We start from the raw sequence: 19,906 nt of genomic DNA, 5'->3' as shown, positions 1-19,906 counted from the left end.
GCTGGCCCGCTGGCAGGGTCACAGGGGGCACGTGTGCTTCGGTCACAGACTGTGGCAGGGGCGGCGCCTGCCTGGGCAAATCGCATCGCAGGTACGTCGGAATTACTGAAGCGCGGAACGAGACGCTGAACCGCTCTGAACCTGGAACCAAACTTCAGGTTTGGCCCGTGACTGGGAAACCCGAGGACCCCGGAGGTGGTGAGCAGCCTCGGACAAACTAGCTTAGGACGTTCCACACGAGTCCAGCTGACGCCCACTCTGGGAAGGTCCCCTAGGGCCACTCAGGTTTCTGGGAAGGAAATGAGGGTTCGGTGAGGGCTCCCTGCAGCGCTGCTACGGGCCTGGGGAAGGCAGTGCCAGAAGGCCTTCAAAGCGGGGGTCGCGGGGACGGAGCGAGCCCTCTGACCCCCACCAGCGTCCGAGATGCCGGAATCGGCACAGGCTTTCAAACATCACGGGGTCCCCTGTGGCTCTGCGACACGGCCCCGGACCCTCCCCGCAGAGGCCAATGCCGCACCGAGGCCACCGAGGACGCCCCAAGCGGTCAGGACGCACCCTTTTGGTGGAGGGAATGCGCAGGCAGTCCTCCTGGACGTGGAACCCGCAGGCCAGCCCCACCTCGGTCACGAAATCGAGGTACTCTCGGTACTGAGTCTTTCTGCTCTGCCTCCGGGCGTATTTCCCCACGAAGTCAAAGAAGCAGCAGGGAAGGACAAAGAAACGGCAGCTGTAATGAGACCTTCGAAAACAATCCCAGAAACAAAAACACTCAGCACAGAGCCACGTGGCCATCGTGCACCAGGGTGAAAGAGAAGCATCCGCTGCCCCCTGGCTGTTCCGGAGCAGAGCCCGAACCCGAGCTGTCCCTCACTCTGCTCCCAGAGACGACGTGGCGTGGTCTATCCCTCCTACGAACCAGGAGCCTAACTGCCTGTACAAAGCACGTTCCACTAGGTTGTTCTCACTGACTTGAAACGTAAAACTTCCCAAAGGGTTTTGGGATGTCGGCTGGGAGCGAGATCTCAGAGGTGGGCACGAGAAAGATTACGTTAAGACTTGCTCCGTGAGCTGCGTGGCTCCTCGAGAGCTGAAACAGTTCACGAGACGCCTGGATCAGGAGCCACGGCAACAAAATACCCGGGCCGCCACCGTAAGCTGCGTGTTCCCAAGGTCCCCGCTGACCCAGGGGCACGGCCACGGGCGCAGCCCCCCTCTGTGAACATCAGTACTGCTGTGAGGCGTCTCTGTGTTGGCAGATTTTCCCTCTGGAGACACTCACTCCCGTTATCAGAAAATAACTTCCAAAACATGACCTGTCTCCCTGGACAGAAATACTGCAGAAATGGTCAGCTTTCGTCAGCACTATTCAGATGTACTTTGATGTTTTCTAGCCATATCTCAAACAGTGAAATAAAGCAGTTAGATGGGGCGCCCGGGTGGCTCAGTCGGTTGTCCAATTTCGGCTCGGGTCATGATCTCACAGTTCCTGGGTTCGAGCCCCACGTGGGGCTCTGTGCTGCCAGCTCAGAGCCTGGAGCCGGCCTTGGATTCTGTGTCTCCCCCTCTCCCTCTGACCCTCCCTGGCTCACGCGCTCTCTGTCTCTCTCTCAAAAATAAACGTTTACAAAATTTTTTTAAGAAGCAGTCAGAATCTAACCCTAAACCAGCACGTTCGGCACGTTCTCATCCCCACAGTCCGAACGAGCTCCGTCTCCAGTGCTCCACAGCCCCAAGTGGCTACTTCCGGACAGCGAGGTTTAGGCAACAAAATCCCTCCCGCCACCCGCCCTGCTGTGCGGGACACTTACTCACCTGGCCGCGATCACAGGTATCCACGGTGTCAGTTCATCGGAATGGTTACCAATTACCCAGTCAACGTCAGGGAAAAGGGTGTCATCACTGGGTGTGATTGCACCTTCCTAAAAGAAAAACGCAAGATAAGACCACCGTTTAGTAGAGCAGCACGGAGCTACTGAGGCAAAGGCCCCGAGGAACCGCAGCTTGCTTGGGGTGACCTCAGCCCCTCGGGGCCCCGTGGGTACAGGCGTTCCCCTGAGCACCGGGCCCGCGTCTGCCCAGGGGGCATGAAATACAGCAACTTACAGCATCATCACTAGAGAAACTAAAAATGCTGATTGCTAATCTTTTGGATCCTTAACAACGTGCTTCTCAGGGCACCTGGGTGGCTCAGTCGGTTAGGCGTCCGACTCTTGATCTCAGCCCAGGTCATGATCTCAAGGTTCGTGATACACGGCCTCGAGCCGGGCTCTGCGCTGACAGCGCAGGGCCTGCTGGGGATTCTCTCTGTCCTTCTGCCCCTCCTCTGTTCTCTTTCAAAATAAATAAGCAAACTTAAAAAAAAAACTGCTTCTCTACATGAACATACACTGGAGCTACAGGAGAGGGGACACAGGAACTGTCTCCACGTGGGCAGAATACGGGGGCAAGAGAGTGGAAGCAAGCTGGCCTGAAGTCGATTTGCTGAGAACCACAACGCGTCCCACAACCTCCAGACCCGTGAAAAGTGAGGGTGAGGCCAGAAGAACTGCTAGGGTTTACGTAGAAACAACAAATAGGCTGCTATCATGTGATTATCTTTTATAAACACCCAGAGGCCAAGTAAAATCCCACTGAGGAGGCGTGTTAACCGTTCTGATAACCTCTCTAATTAGGCTGAAAACAGCTTCATTTTGTGACTTAGGAACTTGACATAAACACCCTGTTCTTTCTGCTAAGCAGCAGACCATCACCCATGATTCAAGTCAGGGCCCAACGGCAGGTCTGTCCTGTCGGTAAGAGCTGAAGACAAAAAAGATACACGCGACCACTCAAAATCCTCGTTGTTTTAAAACTGAAGAACGACCCCCCGAGGGAAGGAGGCACACCCACTACCCCCCCGGCCAGAACAAAGCGGGAAGACGTCAGGACAACACTCCCGGCCAAGGCCGTTCCTTACGACAACAGAACCACGCGACTTTTGCAGACGTGACGTATACAAAAGTAGAATTTGAACTCTACAATCTTTCTGGTTCTTAAATTAAGCATCCGTGCTTCTATTTACACACATATTAAAATTCGTGTATTTCTGTTTAAACGGCCTGCGTTAACAAACACGTGGTTTACAGTTCACGACTGCCATCATCACGGTTACAGCCACCGGCCAGCGGCACGTCAGACGACGAGGCCTGTTTCATCAACATCTTGAACACAGCAAATTGTAGCAGTTCCCCTTCCTACACAGCATCGTAACACAATTAAGACGTTTTGTGATCCGTGCAACATGTTATTTAAAACAGGTGTTTTGGGGGCGCCTGGGTGGCTCAGTCGGTTGAGCGTCCGACTTCGGCCCAGGTCATGATCTCACGGTCCATGGGTTTGAGCCCCGCGTCGGGCTCTGTGCTGACAGCTCGGAGCCTGGAGCCTGCTTCCGATTCCGTGTCTCCCTCTCTCTTTCTGCCCCTCCTCCGCTCATGCCCTGTCTCTCTCTCTCTCTCAAAAATAAATGAACATTAAAAAAACTTTTTTAAACTAGTGTTTTTTTTCTTAACAGCCTCTTGCTTACAATCAAATAGGGTTTTTGGAAGAAGCTGTAAACTCATGCTCAGCCATTGTACGGACTGTCCCTGTTCGTGGCAAAGACTCACACACCAGGACGTATATACAAACACTCATACTTGCCAACAAAAGCATGCTCATTTCTGGCTGTTCCCCTGCAGCAGGTGTAACAGAAACGTGGTCAGCATCCACCCTCACGCTGCACATGAGAACAGGCAGGACTCAACACCACGACTGAAGGTCCAGGTGTAATAAGATCCACATGAGATTAGAACCCAGAACCTTCTGAGCAGGCCTGGAATGAGTGGGCTGGGGCAGTTTCCCCCTCCACAGATAAGTCGGGGTGCTGGGGAACCTCAAATAAAGAACTAGAACCTTCTCCCCGTTCTCCAAGGGGCACCTCATGCCAGCCAGCTCTGTCCTAGGGTCACGACTAAACAGAGGGCCTGTTCAACTGCTGTTTGAGCTTCTTACCCAAAGAAATTATTCTGCGTTTTCACAGAACACAGGGACACAGGGAATTCTGAAAGCAACCACGTAACTCGTGTGGCTCTGCTCATCAGCCTCGCACTAAACCCAGAGCCTGACTGACCAGGTGACACATGGTCTGTGTGCACCTGTCTGCACGTCTGCAGAGTCCCCCCAAGTCCGTCGCCCGGCTCCTCAACTTTCTTCAAACCTGAGGTTTCTCTCAACGTTTTAACCTATTTTGATGTATGAATGTCTAAGCAAGTGCAAATTCTTACATTACAAAGCAAAACACAAACATACAAGGAAAACATGAGCGAAGCCTGCAATGAACCTCCCTCCGGAGGCGAATCCTTTTTATTTTTTGCAGTATTTTTTTCAATATTATTCTCAACTTTAAAAGTGAGGCGGAGAGAAAAATACAGAAATGCTGTCAGTTTTATTTCCTATTTGCAGATGGAACGACAGAGCTGAGCCCTGCCTCACGAGGGCAGCGGGGCCGCGGGAGGGCTGAGAGAGTACCTGCCGAGGCCGTGAGCTCTGGGGCGCCAGGCTCTTCTCCCGGAAATCAACACATGAAGAGTCCTGTCGGCGCTCTGCCCTCTGGGGAGGAGAACCCGTGTCCCGTCCCGCCCTGCATTTAAGTCCAGGACGAAGGCCTTGAGGCAACCGGGGCAGCTGAGCAGAGCTGGGCGGCGGGGAGGAGCGAAGGGCGTGGACCCCACCGCCGAGCACCCCGCCGGCCGGCCAGCTCGGAGGCCTCGACCAGACGCCGACACCATCTGCACCTGACCCCGCACCTGACGTGGGAGTGCTGAGGGGGCCGGTCACTTTCCCCCTTGGGACACATTCTGATTGGTAGCAGGGCGAGGGAGCTACTCCAGAGCAAGGCGGGAGTGACCTGGGTTCACCCTGGCCCCACAGGCATGGGCTCAGAGCAGATGTGCCGCCCCTGTCCGCGGCCCCCCAGCTGGCTGCATTTGACCTTCTCTCCCCAGACTTCTCACCACCAGCCCTCCTGCAGGGCGGCCCTCCTGGGGCCACCACGCACACAGCAGGACCTGCCCCGCAGTGGCGCCCTCGCCCTCCCTGCTCAGGTCTTCAACCCTGCTCCACATGTCACAGCTGGCGCCCCGTACCCACGCTGTACATGGGGACGCCCCCCACCCCCGTGAAGGCAGCATGTGCATCAACACCTGAGAGTGCCTGGCAGGAAGACAGCACCCAAATATTTGGTAAATATGCAAATCTCTAGTTTTTTCTGTCTTCCTGAATGCGTATCTTACGGCATGTGAAATTCTTCCTGAAATGAAAGTGTCTGAAAGAAAACCTTTCTGAAAACCATCATGACAGTATCATTAAAAACATTTTAGGGGCACCTGGGTGGCTCAGTCGGTTGGGCATCCGACTTCGGCTCAGGCCATGATCTCATGGTCTGTGAGTTCAAGCCCCGCATCGGGCTCTGTGCCGACAGCTCAGAGCCTGGAGCCTGTTTCGGATTCTGTGTCTCCCTCCCTCTCTGACCTTCCCCTGTTCATGCTCTGTCTCTGTCTCAAAAATAAATAAGTGTTTAAAAAAAAAAAAAAGTTTTAAAGTTCAGCCTATGACAGATTTATCTTACGTGGATTAAGGTTTATTACCTAAGATTTCTGCACAAAGATTTACATAATGTAACTTGTCATCCAAAAACACGGTCGAGAACAGGAGGTGGGACAAACAGATATGCGTGTGTCCTGCCCTGCGGGCGGCGGGGACAACAGGGGATGGACACCCGGCCCCGTGTGAGGACTGGGTAACACGCACCAGGCCCCTGGACACTCGGCAAAACAAGGGTCACCGGGGGACAACCTGCTGGGCTCAAGCAAGTGAACAAAGCCAGTACCTCTAAGCAAGTCTGCGGTCCATACACGTCCCAGATCTTTCTTCTTCGGACATCGATCCCTCTGCCTGGGTGCTGAAATGATTTCAGAAATCAAAGGTTAACGGCAGCGCATTATTACAAATTGGCGAGAACAAATCAGACTCTGCAGGTACTGCCACCAGCGTGAAGCACAAGAGACCCTTAACCTCCACGGTTAAGGCGCCCGCGGTTTCTCGGCAATTCAACAGACACCCGTGCCCCTCCAAGGCACAGGTTAAGAACCTGTCCCCCGTTAAGGGTCACCGGGAGTCTTCACGAAGGGGAAATGCAGTCAAGGAGCGGGCACACGTCCAGGGCCAGGGCCCCAGAGTTAAGTGCAGACCCCAGCACGTCTGCCCCTCCAGCCTGCCGGCAGGCAAGGCTCATCCTCCTCAGCTGCTCCTTACCAGGCACGCCGTGCCCGCGCCCGCCAGCTCTCCAGGGCCACCGTGCTTATTTCCAAGTCAGGCGGAAAAGGGGATGCACAAGGAACCCCGTCCTCCTCACCCACCAGCCTGCAGTCACCACCTGATGTGCCGACATCCCACAGACAACTTGGGCACAGCTGTTAGAATTATGAACTCAGTTTTCTATTTTTGTTAATTTTTGTTTATTTTGAGAGAGCGAGCACGTACAAGAGGGGGAGAGGCAGAGACAGAGGGAGAGAAAGAGGGAGGGGAGGGGAGGGAGAATCCCAAGCAGGCTCCGAGATGTCAGCACAGAGCCCAACATGGGGTTCGAACCCACGAACCGTGAGATCACGACCCGAGACAATATTAAGAGTCAAATTAAGAGTCGGACGCTTAACCGACATAGCCACCCAGGTGCCACGACCTTGTTTTTTTTATAGGGCAATTAAAAGTACGTTGTAACAGCCCCGTTTTAAGTTCCTACAGTTGTGGACAGAACATGTCTGAGACAGGAAACAATGCTACCCTCAGAAGAAATCAGCTCAATCAGCTCACGGGGCGGGGCGCCTGGGGGGCTCAGTCGGTTGAGCGTCCGACTTGGGCTCAGGTCATGATCTCACAGTTTAGGTTCGAGCCCCGCGTCGGGCTCTGTGCGGACGGCTCAGAGCCTGGAGCCCGCTTCGGATTCTGCGTCACCCTCTCTCTGCCCCTGCCCCACTCACACTTTCTGTCTCTCTCTCAAAAATAAACATTAAAAAAAAAAAACAAATCAGCCGTGGTCCCCGTGACGAAGTGTGAAGCTGCCAAGCTAAGGCGACTCCACAGGAAGGCTGACGCCAGCTGGAAGCACCAGCCTGGGCGGGTCGTGGCTCGCACTTACGCGCAACCGCTCCCGGAGGCGGGGGCTGCTCTAAGCACTTCCTGCCTTTACTTCACGGGCCCAGAAAATGGTGCAAGACTCGGTATGGCAGTGTTCCATCACAGCGTAAAAACTGTCCTCCGAGCTGGACTCAAGCTTCTGGAGGGCAGAACCCACCTTGCCTTCCACTCCCTTCCACTGCCTTGACTCCCTTCCACTGCCTTCCAGTGTCCCGAAGAGGCACCTGACGGCAGAAACCGCCGTGCTGCGGGCTCTGTCGTTCTACAAGCGCGCCCGCGAGCCCTGTTCTACGTGGCGCGAGGGCCGCCGGCTCTCCTCAGTCACGAGTCTGACAGCCAGGCGGACTCTGGATGCGGCTCGTACCGGCAGAGAAAGAGCTCAAGGGCCCTTGTGCTGGACCGGAAGACACTTTAGAAAAGGAGCCAAAACGGCCAGGGAAGTGCACTTTACCCCCTCAGCGCTCAGGATGTGAACCAGGAGACCATTTCCGCAGCCTAGGTCAACAAAGGACTGCTTGGCTGTCAGGCCCAGCTCAGCTCTCTCTTCTTCCCACAGAATCTAATTAAAAAAAAAAAAAAAAAGAGAATCAGTTCCTGATTCACTTCTTCCAAGAGTCATTCAGACACAAACCCCACGTGGGATTACAAATCACGCTTCCAAAACAGGGAGAGAGGCCTCGTCTGTGGCCCTGGGCTTCTGTGCGCGTGTCGGACAGGTGAGTGGAGGGAGCGGAAGGGGTGTCGGCCCCTGCTCTTGCCTGATGCTGTGGGGGCATCGAAGCTTTCTTCTTCCATCAAGAGTCCACAGGAAAGTGGTCATCTCTGGGCAAGAGCTTTACAGATTATTGTTTGTTGGTGTCCTCATGCTTTCTCTATGTTCTTCAAGACTATCTACTTTGATGATCAAAGCAAGATATGCCGTTTCTAAACGGGCGATGAGAATCACAGAGGAAAGGAAACTGGAAATTATCTAGACTAAAATCAAGACCATCAAGTCAGAGGGCACATTTTGGAGCCGGTGAGCTAGCTAAGGGAAGATTCAGGACTGGAAGGCAAGTGCCTATCACATGGGCCCCGCCAGCAGCGAGGGCCACCCAGCGTGTCCACGGCGACGGTGAATCAAGCAGGCACCTGCTAAGCTGGAGTCCCCACAGCTCGGCTTCCCACGACTCAGACTCGTTCCACACTCACGCAAAATCCGACCGCTGCACCTGTTACCAACCTGGCAAGCAGAACCAGACACGCCCCAAGGTAGGGAATTCGACACGTGCTGTTCCCTTCGGTACGTGCTGTTCCCCGCTGACAGCTTCTGCCAGTGGCGACCTTGCCCCGCCCCACAGGAGCTTAGATGACGACAGCGGTCCTTACCAGCAGGTAGGCAGCAATAGCCACATCTTCATACACAAACTTTTCAGGATCAGTAACTTCAGGCCACACCTGAGAAATCGGCAAGAGCATACGTAAATTGTTCTCCCAGCACCTAGCCATCTTGCTATACTTAAGTATCCCCATAAGGCACAAGTCAAACTCATCAGGCTGTAAAACTTAAAAAAATAAGCTCATTGCAAAGCAGACACTTAGGATCACTCTGCTGCAGTAAGAGATCCGCATCAAGACACATAAAACTGGTACCCTGGATGCATCGCAGGACCCGTCAAGGGCAATGCCGTCCAAGGCAGGATTTTCCAACAAGGACAACACACGTAAGACATTCAGATGAGACCACAGGACATCAGGGGAGAGCTCTCGGCCACGCCTTCCCTGACGTTTATGTAGATGAGGAAAATGAGCAAGGCGCCGGGCGAGGAGAGCGAAAGGGTCAGGAGGTCAGAGCTCTAGCCCTCTAGTCTGTTGGTGACTGGCTGTCAGCTGGTCCCCATCTCCCTATCTGTAAAGCAGGGACAAAGCCTGAGGGGAAAACCTCAGCCGCCACACACGACAACGGTCAGGTGCTCTCAAAGCTGTGCAACACCAGCTGCACAAGCGTGACACCCCATCGTCGAAACTAGCAACGTGCAGAGGACATCTGGCAGAAGAGGAAACACCAACGACAAGGTTACACATTCTGTCCTGTTCTGGATTCTGTTTCTAGGCATGGGGGGTTAGGCAGGGCAGTCTGTGTGACTCAGGACAATTTCAAAGGCTGGAATAACAGAAGGTCCTTTCTTGAAAGAACCGAACAGTTAGTAAGATAATGAAGGCCTCACAGACCAGCATCTGGAAGAGGAGGGTCCCCAGCTTAGGTCGGCCACAGGTGCCCTAATGAAGGGCCACTGCCTCCAGCCTGTGACCCTTGGGGCACTGTTACACGACCACAGGTAACTGAGAAAAAACCACACGTGGAAAGGACAGGTCGTGGTTCCTTCCAGGAACAGGGCCGGACCCTGGCAAGGGCACAAGAGAAGCTCAGCCCCATTAGTGACGCTTTATTTCTTCCTCTGGGTGTGAACACGGACGTCTGCTGCTACCTTCTTTTTATGTCTTCAATATGCAGTGATAGACGTGATCTGAAATGTATCTCCTTTCGGAAAATATACGCTTTCGTGCTTTAAGTTTTTATGTATTCTCCTTAAACATCCTTAAGTACGTCCTAAGGAAATGTGGCAGTTTAGTAACTAATCTTGAAGTAGTTTCAATTAAATATTCCCTTTTATTCGCTTGGAAAAAAATTCGCAAAGCGCAAAAGAAAAGATCCCTCTCCGTAACACATCTGTCAGTATTTTTGCGGTTCGCATCCATGCAAATGTCGAAGTACAGCCCGCCCGCAGTGGGGGCCCGTAAGTGGGGATGTTCCGCCGTGATGTCCGCGTCGGGATAAACTGGAAGGTCTACGGGAGAAACGACTTGACCCGCCTGACCTGTTGTCTGGTCACTGCCACCCATCGGAACAAGGGAGTCACAAACGTTTTCCCCAGAGTTACCTTGACCATGTCTTTATGCTTCTCCTTAAGCGCCTGGTAAGTCTTGCTGTATTCGATGATGGAAATGAGGGACAGGGTGCTTTTAAACCCACTTTTCTTGCTCCCCACAGACCACCTGGCCAGCCTGGCCAGCAGCTCTTCCCCCAGCCAGGCGGGTTTGGGGTAAACAGTTCCGTCTGAATGCCATCTTTCTGGACAGAAAATTAAAATAGATATGAACCTTTAAAAATAAGAGAAACACGAATAAGCAGGGCTGGTTTCAAGTCCTATTTGTACGTTAACCGTTTACCCCAAGAATAGAGGGCATGTTAACACAACTATTGGACCTGAAACCCAAAAATCTGGAACGAGTTGCAGAACTTTCACCCAATGGAGAAAAACGCACGTTTTAAAAGCAGGAAGACTTCTCCTGCCACGAAGGTTAAAGATGCCTTTGCCCATCCCATGAATCCCATCACAAGGATCGACGACCAATAACAAAGCCCCTCTTACCGTCTGCCTCACACACTGACTAGCCAGCTTCCCAACATCCAAGGATTCTCCTCCCATTCTCATCTTCCACATTTTCACAAGGGCAACTCAAATGCGAGCACACCGGTCGCTAAAACTCACTGGCCGAAGAGCTGAGTGCTCAGTCGCAAAGCTAAGCACAGGCACAGCCCCGGGCAGCTCACAGGTTCACCGTCTCCGCGTTTCTCGGGGCCCAGGCCAGCCCGCAGCTCCGGGTGCGGGGACCCACGGCACACAGGCCGCACAGCAGGCCCTCACCGTATGCGGGAACACACGAGCAGAAGCTCACAATACCCCTCTGAGGGCCCAACGCTGGCGGCACAATAAAGGGGAGGGCAGCACGGAGCTGGTCAGGCAGAGAGAAGGGGCCCCTGAGGGTAAGCAGAAGCACAGGCAGCCGGATGAGAGGGGCAGGGCTGGGGAGGGCGCGAGGGGACAAGGGCAAGCGGCCAGCTGCCCCAGAGGGAGCAGGGACCTGCGGGCTTTTTGCCAGCGTGTGCGTCGGAGGGACACAAGTCATTCCTAAGTAACAGGCCCCGATTCTCCACAACAGATGCACCCCCACGAGGTCACAATGCGGCGAGAGCCTGGGCAGGACTCGGGCTGCACCCCTTTTCCACTCCCTTCACCTTGGAAGCTCTCCCGCTGGGGCCCGCACACCTTGCCAGGCCCTTCCCTGCTCTTCCCTGGGCCTCGTGCTCTTTCCCTGGGTGTCCCCAGAGTCCCCACGGCCACTCCCTCATCCGCTCAGGCCTCACGTGCGACGTCCCCTCCTCGGAGGCATTCCCCACGCACCCTGTGTGGACCGGATACGACACCGTTCCCATGTCCCCTCGTTAGGGAAGGCAGAGACCCACTTCACCTGTTTTATGGTACTTCACGGCACTCAGCACTACCTGGTGGCAGAGCGTGTAGATGTGTCGCCCCGCGAGACCCGCTCACCGCTCTACCCAGTGCTGAGCACGCGGCGGGCACGCGCCAACACTGCCGCGACGGAAGGTGCCGGTGGGGAGCACGTGCGGCGGCCCCACCAACTCCCATTTAACTGATGCTCGGTATCTGGTCCCAGTGCCCAAAGGGATGTGAGGGACGGCTGCCCGGTGGGGCAAGGACAGGAAATGCCAACCCGGAAAGATGGGGAGCGGGCAGCCGAGTCCGAGTCCTCAGGACGTCAGCCCAGAACGTGACCACGACGCATCACCTGCACGGGGCACTGCCAGGGCCGGGCCCCGCTGGGCACCCTCACAACAGACCCGAGCAGGAGCCTTCAGTGCTCACCTAACAGCTCTGCCATCAGCACCCCAGGCGACCGCCACGGGAGACGTGGCTTTCCCCAAGGCGCCTGCGCTCGCTGAGGCAAGGGCCTGGGGCCAGGTCCCTCGGGCAGTCTCTAGAAAATTCAAAGAGGCTTCACCCGTGGTCCTTGAGGAGGGGGGCTGATGTGGCGGAGAAGTAAGGGGATCCACACTTCCTGTGTCTCTCAAAGAAGTGCTGAAGCCAAAGGACTTTGAACCCTAAGAGTCTGGCAGGAAAAGAGACTGAAACTACCGGGAAGAAAATGGGGAAACTTGAGAAACCCTAAGTGGGTGACTGTGAACTGGGGAGATAAAACGGGCCGTGTAGGCACGGAGGGGAGGGATCCCCTTCTTCCGAGGGACAAAGGGAAGAGACAGAACGGCGGGGGAAGCGTAGGGCTGTATCTGGACAAGAGAGAAACCTCGGGCCGGGACTCAGAGGGGTCCCATCTCTAACCGCGGGGCTTTCATCGGACTGGGGCCGGCTCCCTGTTCACGCACCTGGGGAGGAGGGGAGCCGGCGGGGTTCGGGGTCGGTCAGGGGCGCGGTCCGCAGTAGGAGAAAGCGGCCCCCTCCCTGGAGCGCTGTGGGAAAAGACAAAGCCCGCCCGCGTCCGCCGCCCCCGGGGTTCGGTGGGGAGGCTGGTAGCGAGGTCCGCAGTAGAAGGCGGTCCTCCCTGAAGCGCGGGGGCACAGACACGGCCAGCCGGGACCACGTATCAGGCGGCATGGAGAGGCGCTTCCCCAGCACCAGAGCACACGGAGCGGGACTCTGAATCCTAGCCAAGCGCAGGGTCAGGGGAGTTGGCGGAGCGAGAAGGACCGCCCCATCTGTGCCCGTGGCACAGTGAGGACGACTCAAACGGGGTCTACCGGGTCCGCGGAGAAGAGACTGGGGGATCGCCGTCCCCCCCCACCCCACAACCACCACCACGGCGGGGCCTCAGGGATCAGTCCTGGGGCCCACGGTGAAGGCGGGACCAGCCTACACCAAACCACGCCCCTCCGCACTGGGTGACCGCGTATCTCCCGGAGCTGGACAGACCCTGCGGACGGTTCCCCCAGCCCAGCGATGCAGCGTTGCCTGGATTAACTCTAGGTCACTTCTGGATTTGGAGCTATATTCTTGCCCACCCCCCCATTTCTCCTCCTCGTCTCTTCCCTCCCCCAGGCTGGTTACTCTGGTTATTGGTCTGTCTAAACAGACAAATTTAACGCATTCTCTTGACACGTTCCACACCTCCTTCTTTACGCTCCTTTCTCTCTCTCTGGAATAATCAAGCCGTATAGTTTCTCTGCCTGGGTAACCGTATCTTCCTTTCTTTTTCCCCGCCTCCTTCCTTATTTTCCTCTCTCTCTCTGTCTCTGGACTAAGCCTTTTAGCCTCTCTGCCTGGTCAATGTTTATCCCCCCCCCCCCCCCCACTCCTGTCACTTCTCTCTGTCTGTTCTCTTCCGTCAGCACCTCCACCCTGTTCTTTACTTGTGGTCGGTGCTTCTGGTTTTCTGCTTTTGGATCGTTTTTAGTTTGTTTTTTGTTTTTGTTTACTTGTTTGTTGTGTGTGTGTGTGTGCGTGTTTTCGTCTCCTGTCTGTCTGTTCTCCTTTCCAGGGCTACTCCAAGGAACAAATCAAAGCACACCTGGTGGAGGGTCCAAACCATCACTATGAGTAGGAAATAAAATAACCAAGGTCACAACAACAGAGAGCAAGTAACAATCTCCGAAGAGACACCTCCTGAAGGGCCAGGCCCTGGACGGCGTGGGACCCTCCTTTCATACAGCAGTGCCGGCACAGGCAGAGCACACAACAAGCTTTTAAAAGGCAAAAGGGACAGAAAAGTAGCCGAAACGATGAAACGGAAGAATTCTCCTCAAGAGAAACTCCAGGAAGAAGTGATAGCTAACGAATTGATCAAAACAGATTTAAGCAATATAACTGAACAAGACTTTAGAATAATAATCATAAAATTAATTGCTGGGCTTGAAAAAAGCATAGAGGACAGCAGGGAATCTATTGCTACAGAGATCGAGGGCCTAAAAAATACTCCCGATGGATTAAAAAATGCCATAAATGAGGTGCAAAATAGAATGGAGGCAGCCACAGCGTGGACTGAAGAGACAGAGGGTAGAATAGGGGAATTAGAAGATAAAACTATGGAAAAAGAGGAAGCCGAGAAAAAGATTAAAAAATCCAGGATTACGAGGGGGAGAATTAGAGAACTAAGTGATTCAATCAAATGGAACAACATCCATTATCATAGGAATTCCAGAAGAAGAGAGAGAAAAAGGGGCTGAAGGTGGACTTGAACAAATCATAGCTGAGAACTTCCCTGATCTGGGGAAGGAAAAAGGCATTGAAATCCAAGAGGCACAGAGAACTCCCTTCAGAGGTAACTTGAATTGATCTTCGCACGACATGTCATAGTGAAACTGGCAAAATACAAGGATAAGGAGAAAATTCTGAAAGCAGCTAGGGATAAACACGCTCTAACTTACAAAGGGAGACCGATGAGACTAGTGGCAGACCTGTCTACTGAAACTTGGCAGGCCAGAAAGGAATGGCAGAAAATCTTCAATGTGATGAACAGAAAAAATATGCAGCCGAGAATCCTTTATCCAGCAAGTCTGTCATTCAGAAAAGAAGGAGAGAGAAAGGTCTTCCCAAACAAACAAAAACTGAAGGAATTCATCGCCACTAAACCAGCCCTACAAGAGATCCTAAGGGGATTCTGTGAGTGAAATGTTGCAAGGACCACAAAGGACCAGAGACATCACTACAAGCAGGAAACCTACAGACATCACAATGACTCTAAACCCGTATCTTTCTATAATAACTCAATGTAAATGCACTAAATGCTCCAATCAAAAGACATAGGGTATCAAAATGGATTTTTTAAAAAAGACCCATCTATTTGCCGTCTACAAGAGACTCATTTTAGACCTGAGGACACCTTCAGATTGAAAGTGAGGGGGTGGAGAACTATCTATCATGCTACTGGAAGTGAAAAGAAAGGTGGAGAAGCCATACTTATATCAGACAAACTAGACTTTAAAGACTGTAACAAGAGGGGCGCCTGGGTGGCTCAGTCGGTTAAGCGTCTGACTTCGGCTCAGGTCATGGTCTCACCGTTCATGAGTTCGAGCCCCGCGTCGGGCTCTAGTGCTGACAGCTCAGAGCCTGGAGCCTGCTTCACATTCTGTGTCTCCCTCTCTCTCTCTGCCCCTTCCCTGCTCATGCTGTGTCTCTCTCTGTCTCAAAAATAAATAGCCATTAAAAAAAAAAAATTAAAGACTGTAACAAGAGATGAAGAAGGGCATTATATAATTATTACAGGGTCTATCCATCAGGAAGAGCTAACAATTATAAATGTCTATGCGCCAGATATGGGAGCCCCCAAATACATAAAACAATTAATCACAAACATAAGCAACCTTATTGATAAGAATGTGGTAATTGCAGGAGACTTTAATTTTTTTTTTTTAACGTTTATTTTTTATTTTTGAGACAGAGAGAGACAGAGCATGAATGGGGGAGGGTCAGAGAGAGGGAGACACAGAATCTGAAACAAGCTCCAGGCTCTGAGCTGTCAGCACAGAGCCCGACACGGAGCTCAGACTCACGGACCGCGAGATCATGACCTGAGCCGAAGTCGGCCGCTTAACCGACTGAGCCACCCAGGCGCCCCAATTGTAGGGGACTTTAATACCCCACTTACAACAATGGATAGATCATCTAGACACATGGTCGATAAAGAAACAAGGGCCCTGAATGATATATTGGATCAGATGTATTTAGAACTCTGCATCCCAAAGCAACAGAATATACTTTCTTCTCGAGTGCACATGGAACCTTCTCCAAGATAGATCACATACTGAGTCACAAAACAGCCCTTCATAAGTATACAAGAATTGAGATCATACCATGCATACTTTCGGACCACAATGCTATGAAGCTTGAAATCAACCACAGGAAAAAGTCTGGGAAACTCCAAAAGCATGGAGGTTAAAGAACACCCTACAAAAGAATGAATGGGTCAACCAGGTAATTAGAGAAGAAGTTAAAAAATATATGGAAACAAATGAAAATGAAAAATTAAAAATAGACCTACCCTATGACCCAGCAATAGCACTGCTAGGAATTTACCCAAGGGATACAGGAGTGCTGATGCACAGGGGAACCTGTACCCCAATGTTTATAGCAGCACTTTCAACAATAGCCAAATTATGGAAAGAGCCTAAATGTCCATCAGCTGACAAATGGATAAAGAAGATGTGGTTTATGTATACAATGGAATACTACTTGGCAATGAGAAAGAATGAAATCGTGCCATTTGCAGCAACGTGGATGGAACTGGAGAGTATTATGCTGAGTGAAATAAGTCAGGCAGAGAAAGATACCGTATGTTTTCACTCATATGTGGATCTTGAAAAACTTAAGAGAAGACCATGGAGGAGGGGAAGGGGGGAACAAAAAGTTAGAGAGGGAGGGAGGCAAACCGTAAGAGACTCCTAAATACTGAGAACAAACTGAGGGATGATGGGGGGTGGGGGAGAGGGGAAAGTGGGTGATGGGCATTGAGGAGGCCACCTGTTGGGATGAGCACTGGGTGTTGTATGGAAACCAATTTAATAAATTATATTTAATATAAAAACAAAAAACAAAAACAAAGAGGCTTCACCCAGGCCCTAAGAATTCCCAGCAAGCTTCTCTGCCTGCAACAGGTCCCCAGGAAGCCTAGGCCCCTCCTCAGAGGTTCAAGAATTATTAAATCCATTTCACAGACGGGAAAACTGGGAGCCACAGAGGCGACATACCCAAGGCCACACTGCTAATGGGGAAACCCAGCCCTTTCTGACCTTTCTGACTGCAAAACCAGGCTTCCCACTGTACTCCTCTCCTTTCTACAAAGCCATGTGCAAAGCCCCGTCTGATGAAACAGACACAATCCTCAAGGCTGTTCTGGAAAGTATCTGTACCCTCCAGATGTGGCTCTCAGGAAAACATCAGCAGCAGAGCGGTAAGTGAATTTACCCTCCCTCTGACTCGGTCATTTAAAAAAACACCAAACAGAAGTCAACCAGATCTCACGCTTGCTGGACAGGCCCAAATGCCACACGGAACTAGGGGGTCCTGCTCAAGTACCACTTGTGTGAGAAGCACCACTGGGTACCCACTCCATCCAAACCATGGGGGAGCCTCAGCAGGAAGGAAAAAAGGAAGCTTACACTCACTCAAGTTGCCAAGTTGCAAGAAATAAAATGAAAGGATTTGCAATTCTTTGACTTGGACGCTAAAACCGGTTGCTACTAGTTCTCAAGGCTTCGCGGAACGCGAAGAACTCAGACTCAGGCCGGGCGGTGACCGCCCCACCCCCACACAGGGGCCAACGAGGAACAAAGTCTCCCAGGAAGGTTCTCACACCGGGGCTGCCCCATCTTGCAGCTGCTCAAACACCCGCCTGGAAACAAAGTGCCAGAGGAGGAAGCCACTGCTCAGTTCTTACCATTCTTCTTTGCTCCCACTGAGCCAGATTTGATACACGTTGTTTGTGTCAACCTTTACGTTCCCTTTGTCATCTTCCTCCAAAGGTAAAAATGTTACAGTTCCGTTGAGGACATCTGGGGGAGCGGGACACAGGGATAATCAATGAAACAGTTTGTCAGCATTTTAGCAGAAGCGTCAAGAAAAACAGTAATAAATCAGCAGGCTTCTGCTCTCCCATGGCTCTTCCTCGCTCTATTTACCATAGCGCCCAGGAGGTCAGACATGCTCATATGTCCCATCCACTGCTGCATCCCGAGCCTGCACGGTGCCGGGCGCACAAGGGAGAAAGCAGTCCTAAAGCCGGCAGTCCTGGGGCGCCTGGGGGGGGGGGCTCAGTCGGTTGAGCCTCCGACTTCAGCTCAGGTGATGATCTCACAATCCGTGAGTTCGAGCCCCGCGTCGGGCTCTGTGCTGACAGCTCGGAGCCTGGAGCCTGCTTCGGATTCTGTGCCTCCCTCTCTCTCTCCCCCTCCCCCTGTTGTGCTCTCTCTCTCAAAAATAAACTTAAAAAAACAAAAAACCCGGCCCTCCTTGTAGAGGAGCCCTGCCTCTCCCCTGCAGCGAAGCCGATCTGGTAACGCTGACGTCCACATCTGAAGGCCTCAGGGGCACGGACTCACCCCAAACCTCTGTCTTTCCTTAACTGTCACTTCTCTCACTCTGCGGAGCCCCCCACCACCTCCCTACTCCCTCCCTCTCCCTTTCAAACGCAGGTCAACTCTGCACAAATGCAGGTGGAGCTCAGTTCAGGCCCGACACCTCTCCCTACTGCAATAATATATGTGTAATTAAAATCTGTAGCTGTCCTTGCCGCTTTAACTGGCGTCCGCCTTGACCTCGGGCACCTCTCGCTACCGGAAACACTCCTACCTTGCACGACAACTTCTCTCCTCGGAGCAGCAAGCGGGCAAAGCGGGCTTGTTTTCGGGATGACGGTTCTGAGAACCACGTCGAGCTCGCTCGGCGCCTCTGGCTGCGATCCCGCACGGGCCCCGGTGAGGAAGGCCAGCAACTCGTGGCTGCCGCCGGCGAGGCTTCGGGAGAAATCGTCCCACAGAGAATCCAGATCCCAGGCGGAGAAATCGCCCTCCCCGGCTCCTGCCTTGTCGGGCTGCCCGGGGCCCTCTACGAGCAGGGGCGCCGCGGCTGCTTCCCCGGGGCCCTCGCCTTGCTGGCGCCGGTGCCGGGACTCCTCGGGCCCGCGACCCGGGCCCCCCTCGGGGGGGCGCGGACCCCGTCCGGCCGCTCCCGGCTCCTCCAGCTCGGGGCCCGCGTTGGGCCTGCGGCCGCGGGGCGACACCCGGGGCAGGGCGGCCCTCCGCCGGGCCTCCAGGCGGACGCCACACAGCCGCTTGTTGGCCACCTGCGGCTTCTCCAGCCACACGGCCACCGCCTCCCAGAAGCCCCCCGGGAGCAGCTCCCCAGGGTCGCGCACCGCCACCCGGCCCACCTCGGCCATAGTCCAACCGCGCCGAGCTCCCGGCGGCGGCGCGCCGCGATGACGCACCCGGCGGCGCCGCCTGTGACGTCACGGGGCGGGGCGCCGGGAGCGCGCAGGGGCTAGCGCGCGGCCACGCGCCTCTTGCAGGGTTCCTGTCCTGGGCCTGCTGGGGACGGCCGGTCCTCCAGTGTCGCCCGCGTGTCCCCCCGGGAGGACCCGGGCCCGCCGAGGGGGACCCACATCTCCAGCAGAGCCTGCAGAGTCTGTGCCGTTACCAGAAGCCCCAGATAGCCCTTGTCCTCTGTGGGCTTTCGTCCCTCTTGTTGGGACTTTTGCCCTTCGCTGAAGAGTCTCTGTGGGAATCCAGAAGAAGGGAACCCTGACCCAAAGCGGGTGATTTGTCGGAGACACGAGCACGTACCCGTTCCTGTGGAATTCAGTGAGACCTAAAAGGAGGCATGGAACCTCGTGGACACAGCCGTTCACGCCTTCCCTTTTAGTCTTGGACCGTGTGCTTGATTTTCATGCTGTCTCTCCGGTCAATCTTAAAAAACGAATAGCCCCCCATTTTACTAGCAAAACGAGTTTGTTCGGGAAGAGCAGAGAAGTTGCAGGCCGGGCCGTGCAAGCTACGGGGAGCCAGGGCCAAGTCTGGAGACACGAAGGAAAATTCAGCGTATGTTAGGTTTTCAGGAGGAAACCGGGAGGGAGTTTTAAACAAAAGTTCAGGGGAGAAGAACACGAGGTTTGAGGTTGGACAGTTTCTTCCGGGCTGCAAGCCATGCTTCCGCGTGGTTGCTGGGGTGGGCTGGGGATCTTCCTTCTTTCTCTTAAAAGTAGGAGATGGAATTCTATGTGCAAAATGTCCTCTCTCGTTCAAATGATTCTTCTCTGCCGGTGATCCTGGCTGCAGCCAGAGATACCTGGGTGAGTGCTCCCCCTTCAGGGCCACCTCACTCCATTTTAATGAGGCTTTCTTCCT

General features: G+C 53.7%; 1 protein-coding gene across 1 annotated transcript in view; it reads right to left on the bottom strand.

Moving 5' to 3' along the window:
* Nucleotides 1-18,942, bottom strand: part of TRMT44 (tRNA methyltransferase 44 homolog) — a 30,084-nt gene extending 11,142 nt beyond the window's left edge. The window contains exons 1-8 of the mRNA XM_042985034.1: nucleotides 18,354-18,942; nucleotides 17,443-17,557; nucleotides 10,134-10,353; nucleotides 8,581-8,649; nucleotides 7,664-7,771; nucleotides 5,906-5,977; nucleotides 1,813-1,919; nucleotides 556-739 (exon numbers count right to left, since the gene is read on the bottom strand). Coding sequence (XP_042840968.1) covers nucleotides 556-739; nucleotides 1,813-1,919; nucleotides 5,906-5,977; nucleotides 7,664-7,771; nucleotides 8,581-8,649; nucleotides 10,134-10,353; nucleotides 17,443-17,557; nucleotides 18,354-18,942 — 1,464 coding nt within the window. The remainder of the gene's footprint in view (nucleotides 1-555; nucleotides 740-1,812; nucleotides 1,920-5,905; nucleotides 5,978-7,663; nucleotides 7,772-8,580; nucleotides 8,650-10,133; nucleotides 10,354-17,442; nucleotides 17,558-18,353) is intronic.
* Nucleotides 18,943-19,906: the final 964 nt, after the last annotated feature.

The sequence above is a fragment of the Panthera tigris genome, chromosome B1 (genome assembly GCF_018350195.1).
Source record: "Panthera tigris isolate Pti1 chromosome B1, P.tigris_Pti1_mat1.1, whole genome shotgun sequence".
Classification (NCBI taxonomy): domain Eukaryota; kingdom Metazoa; phylum Chordata; class Mammalia; order Carnivora; family Felidae; genus Panthera; species Panthera tigris.
Note: the sequence above shows the minus strand (reverse complement) of the source record. Positions and strands in the feature narration are given on the sequence as shown.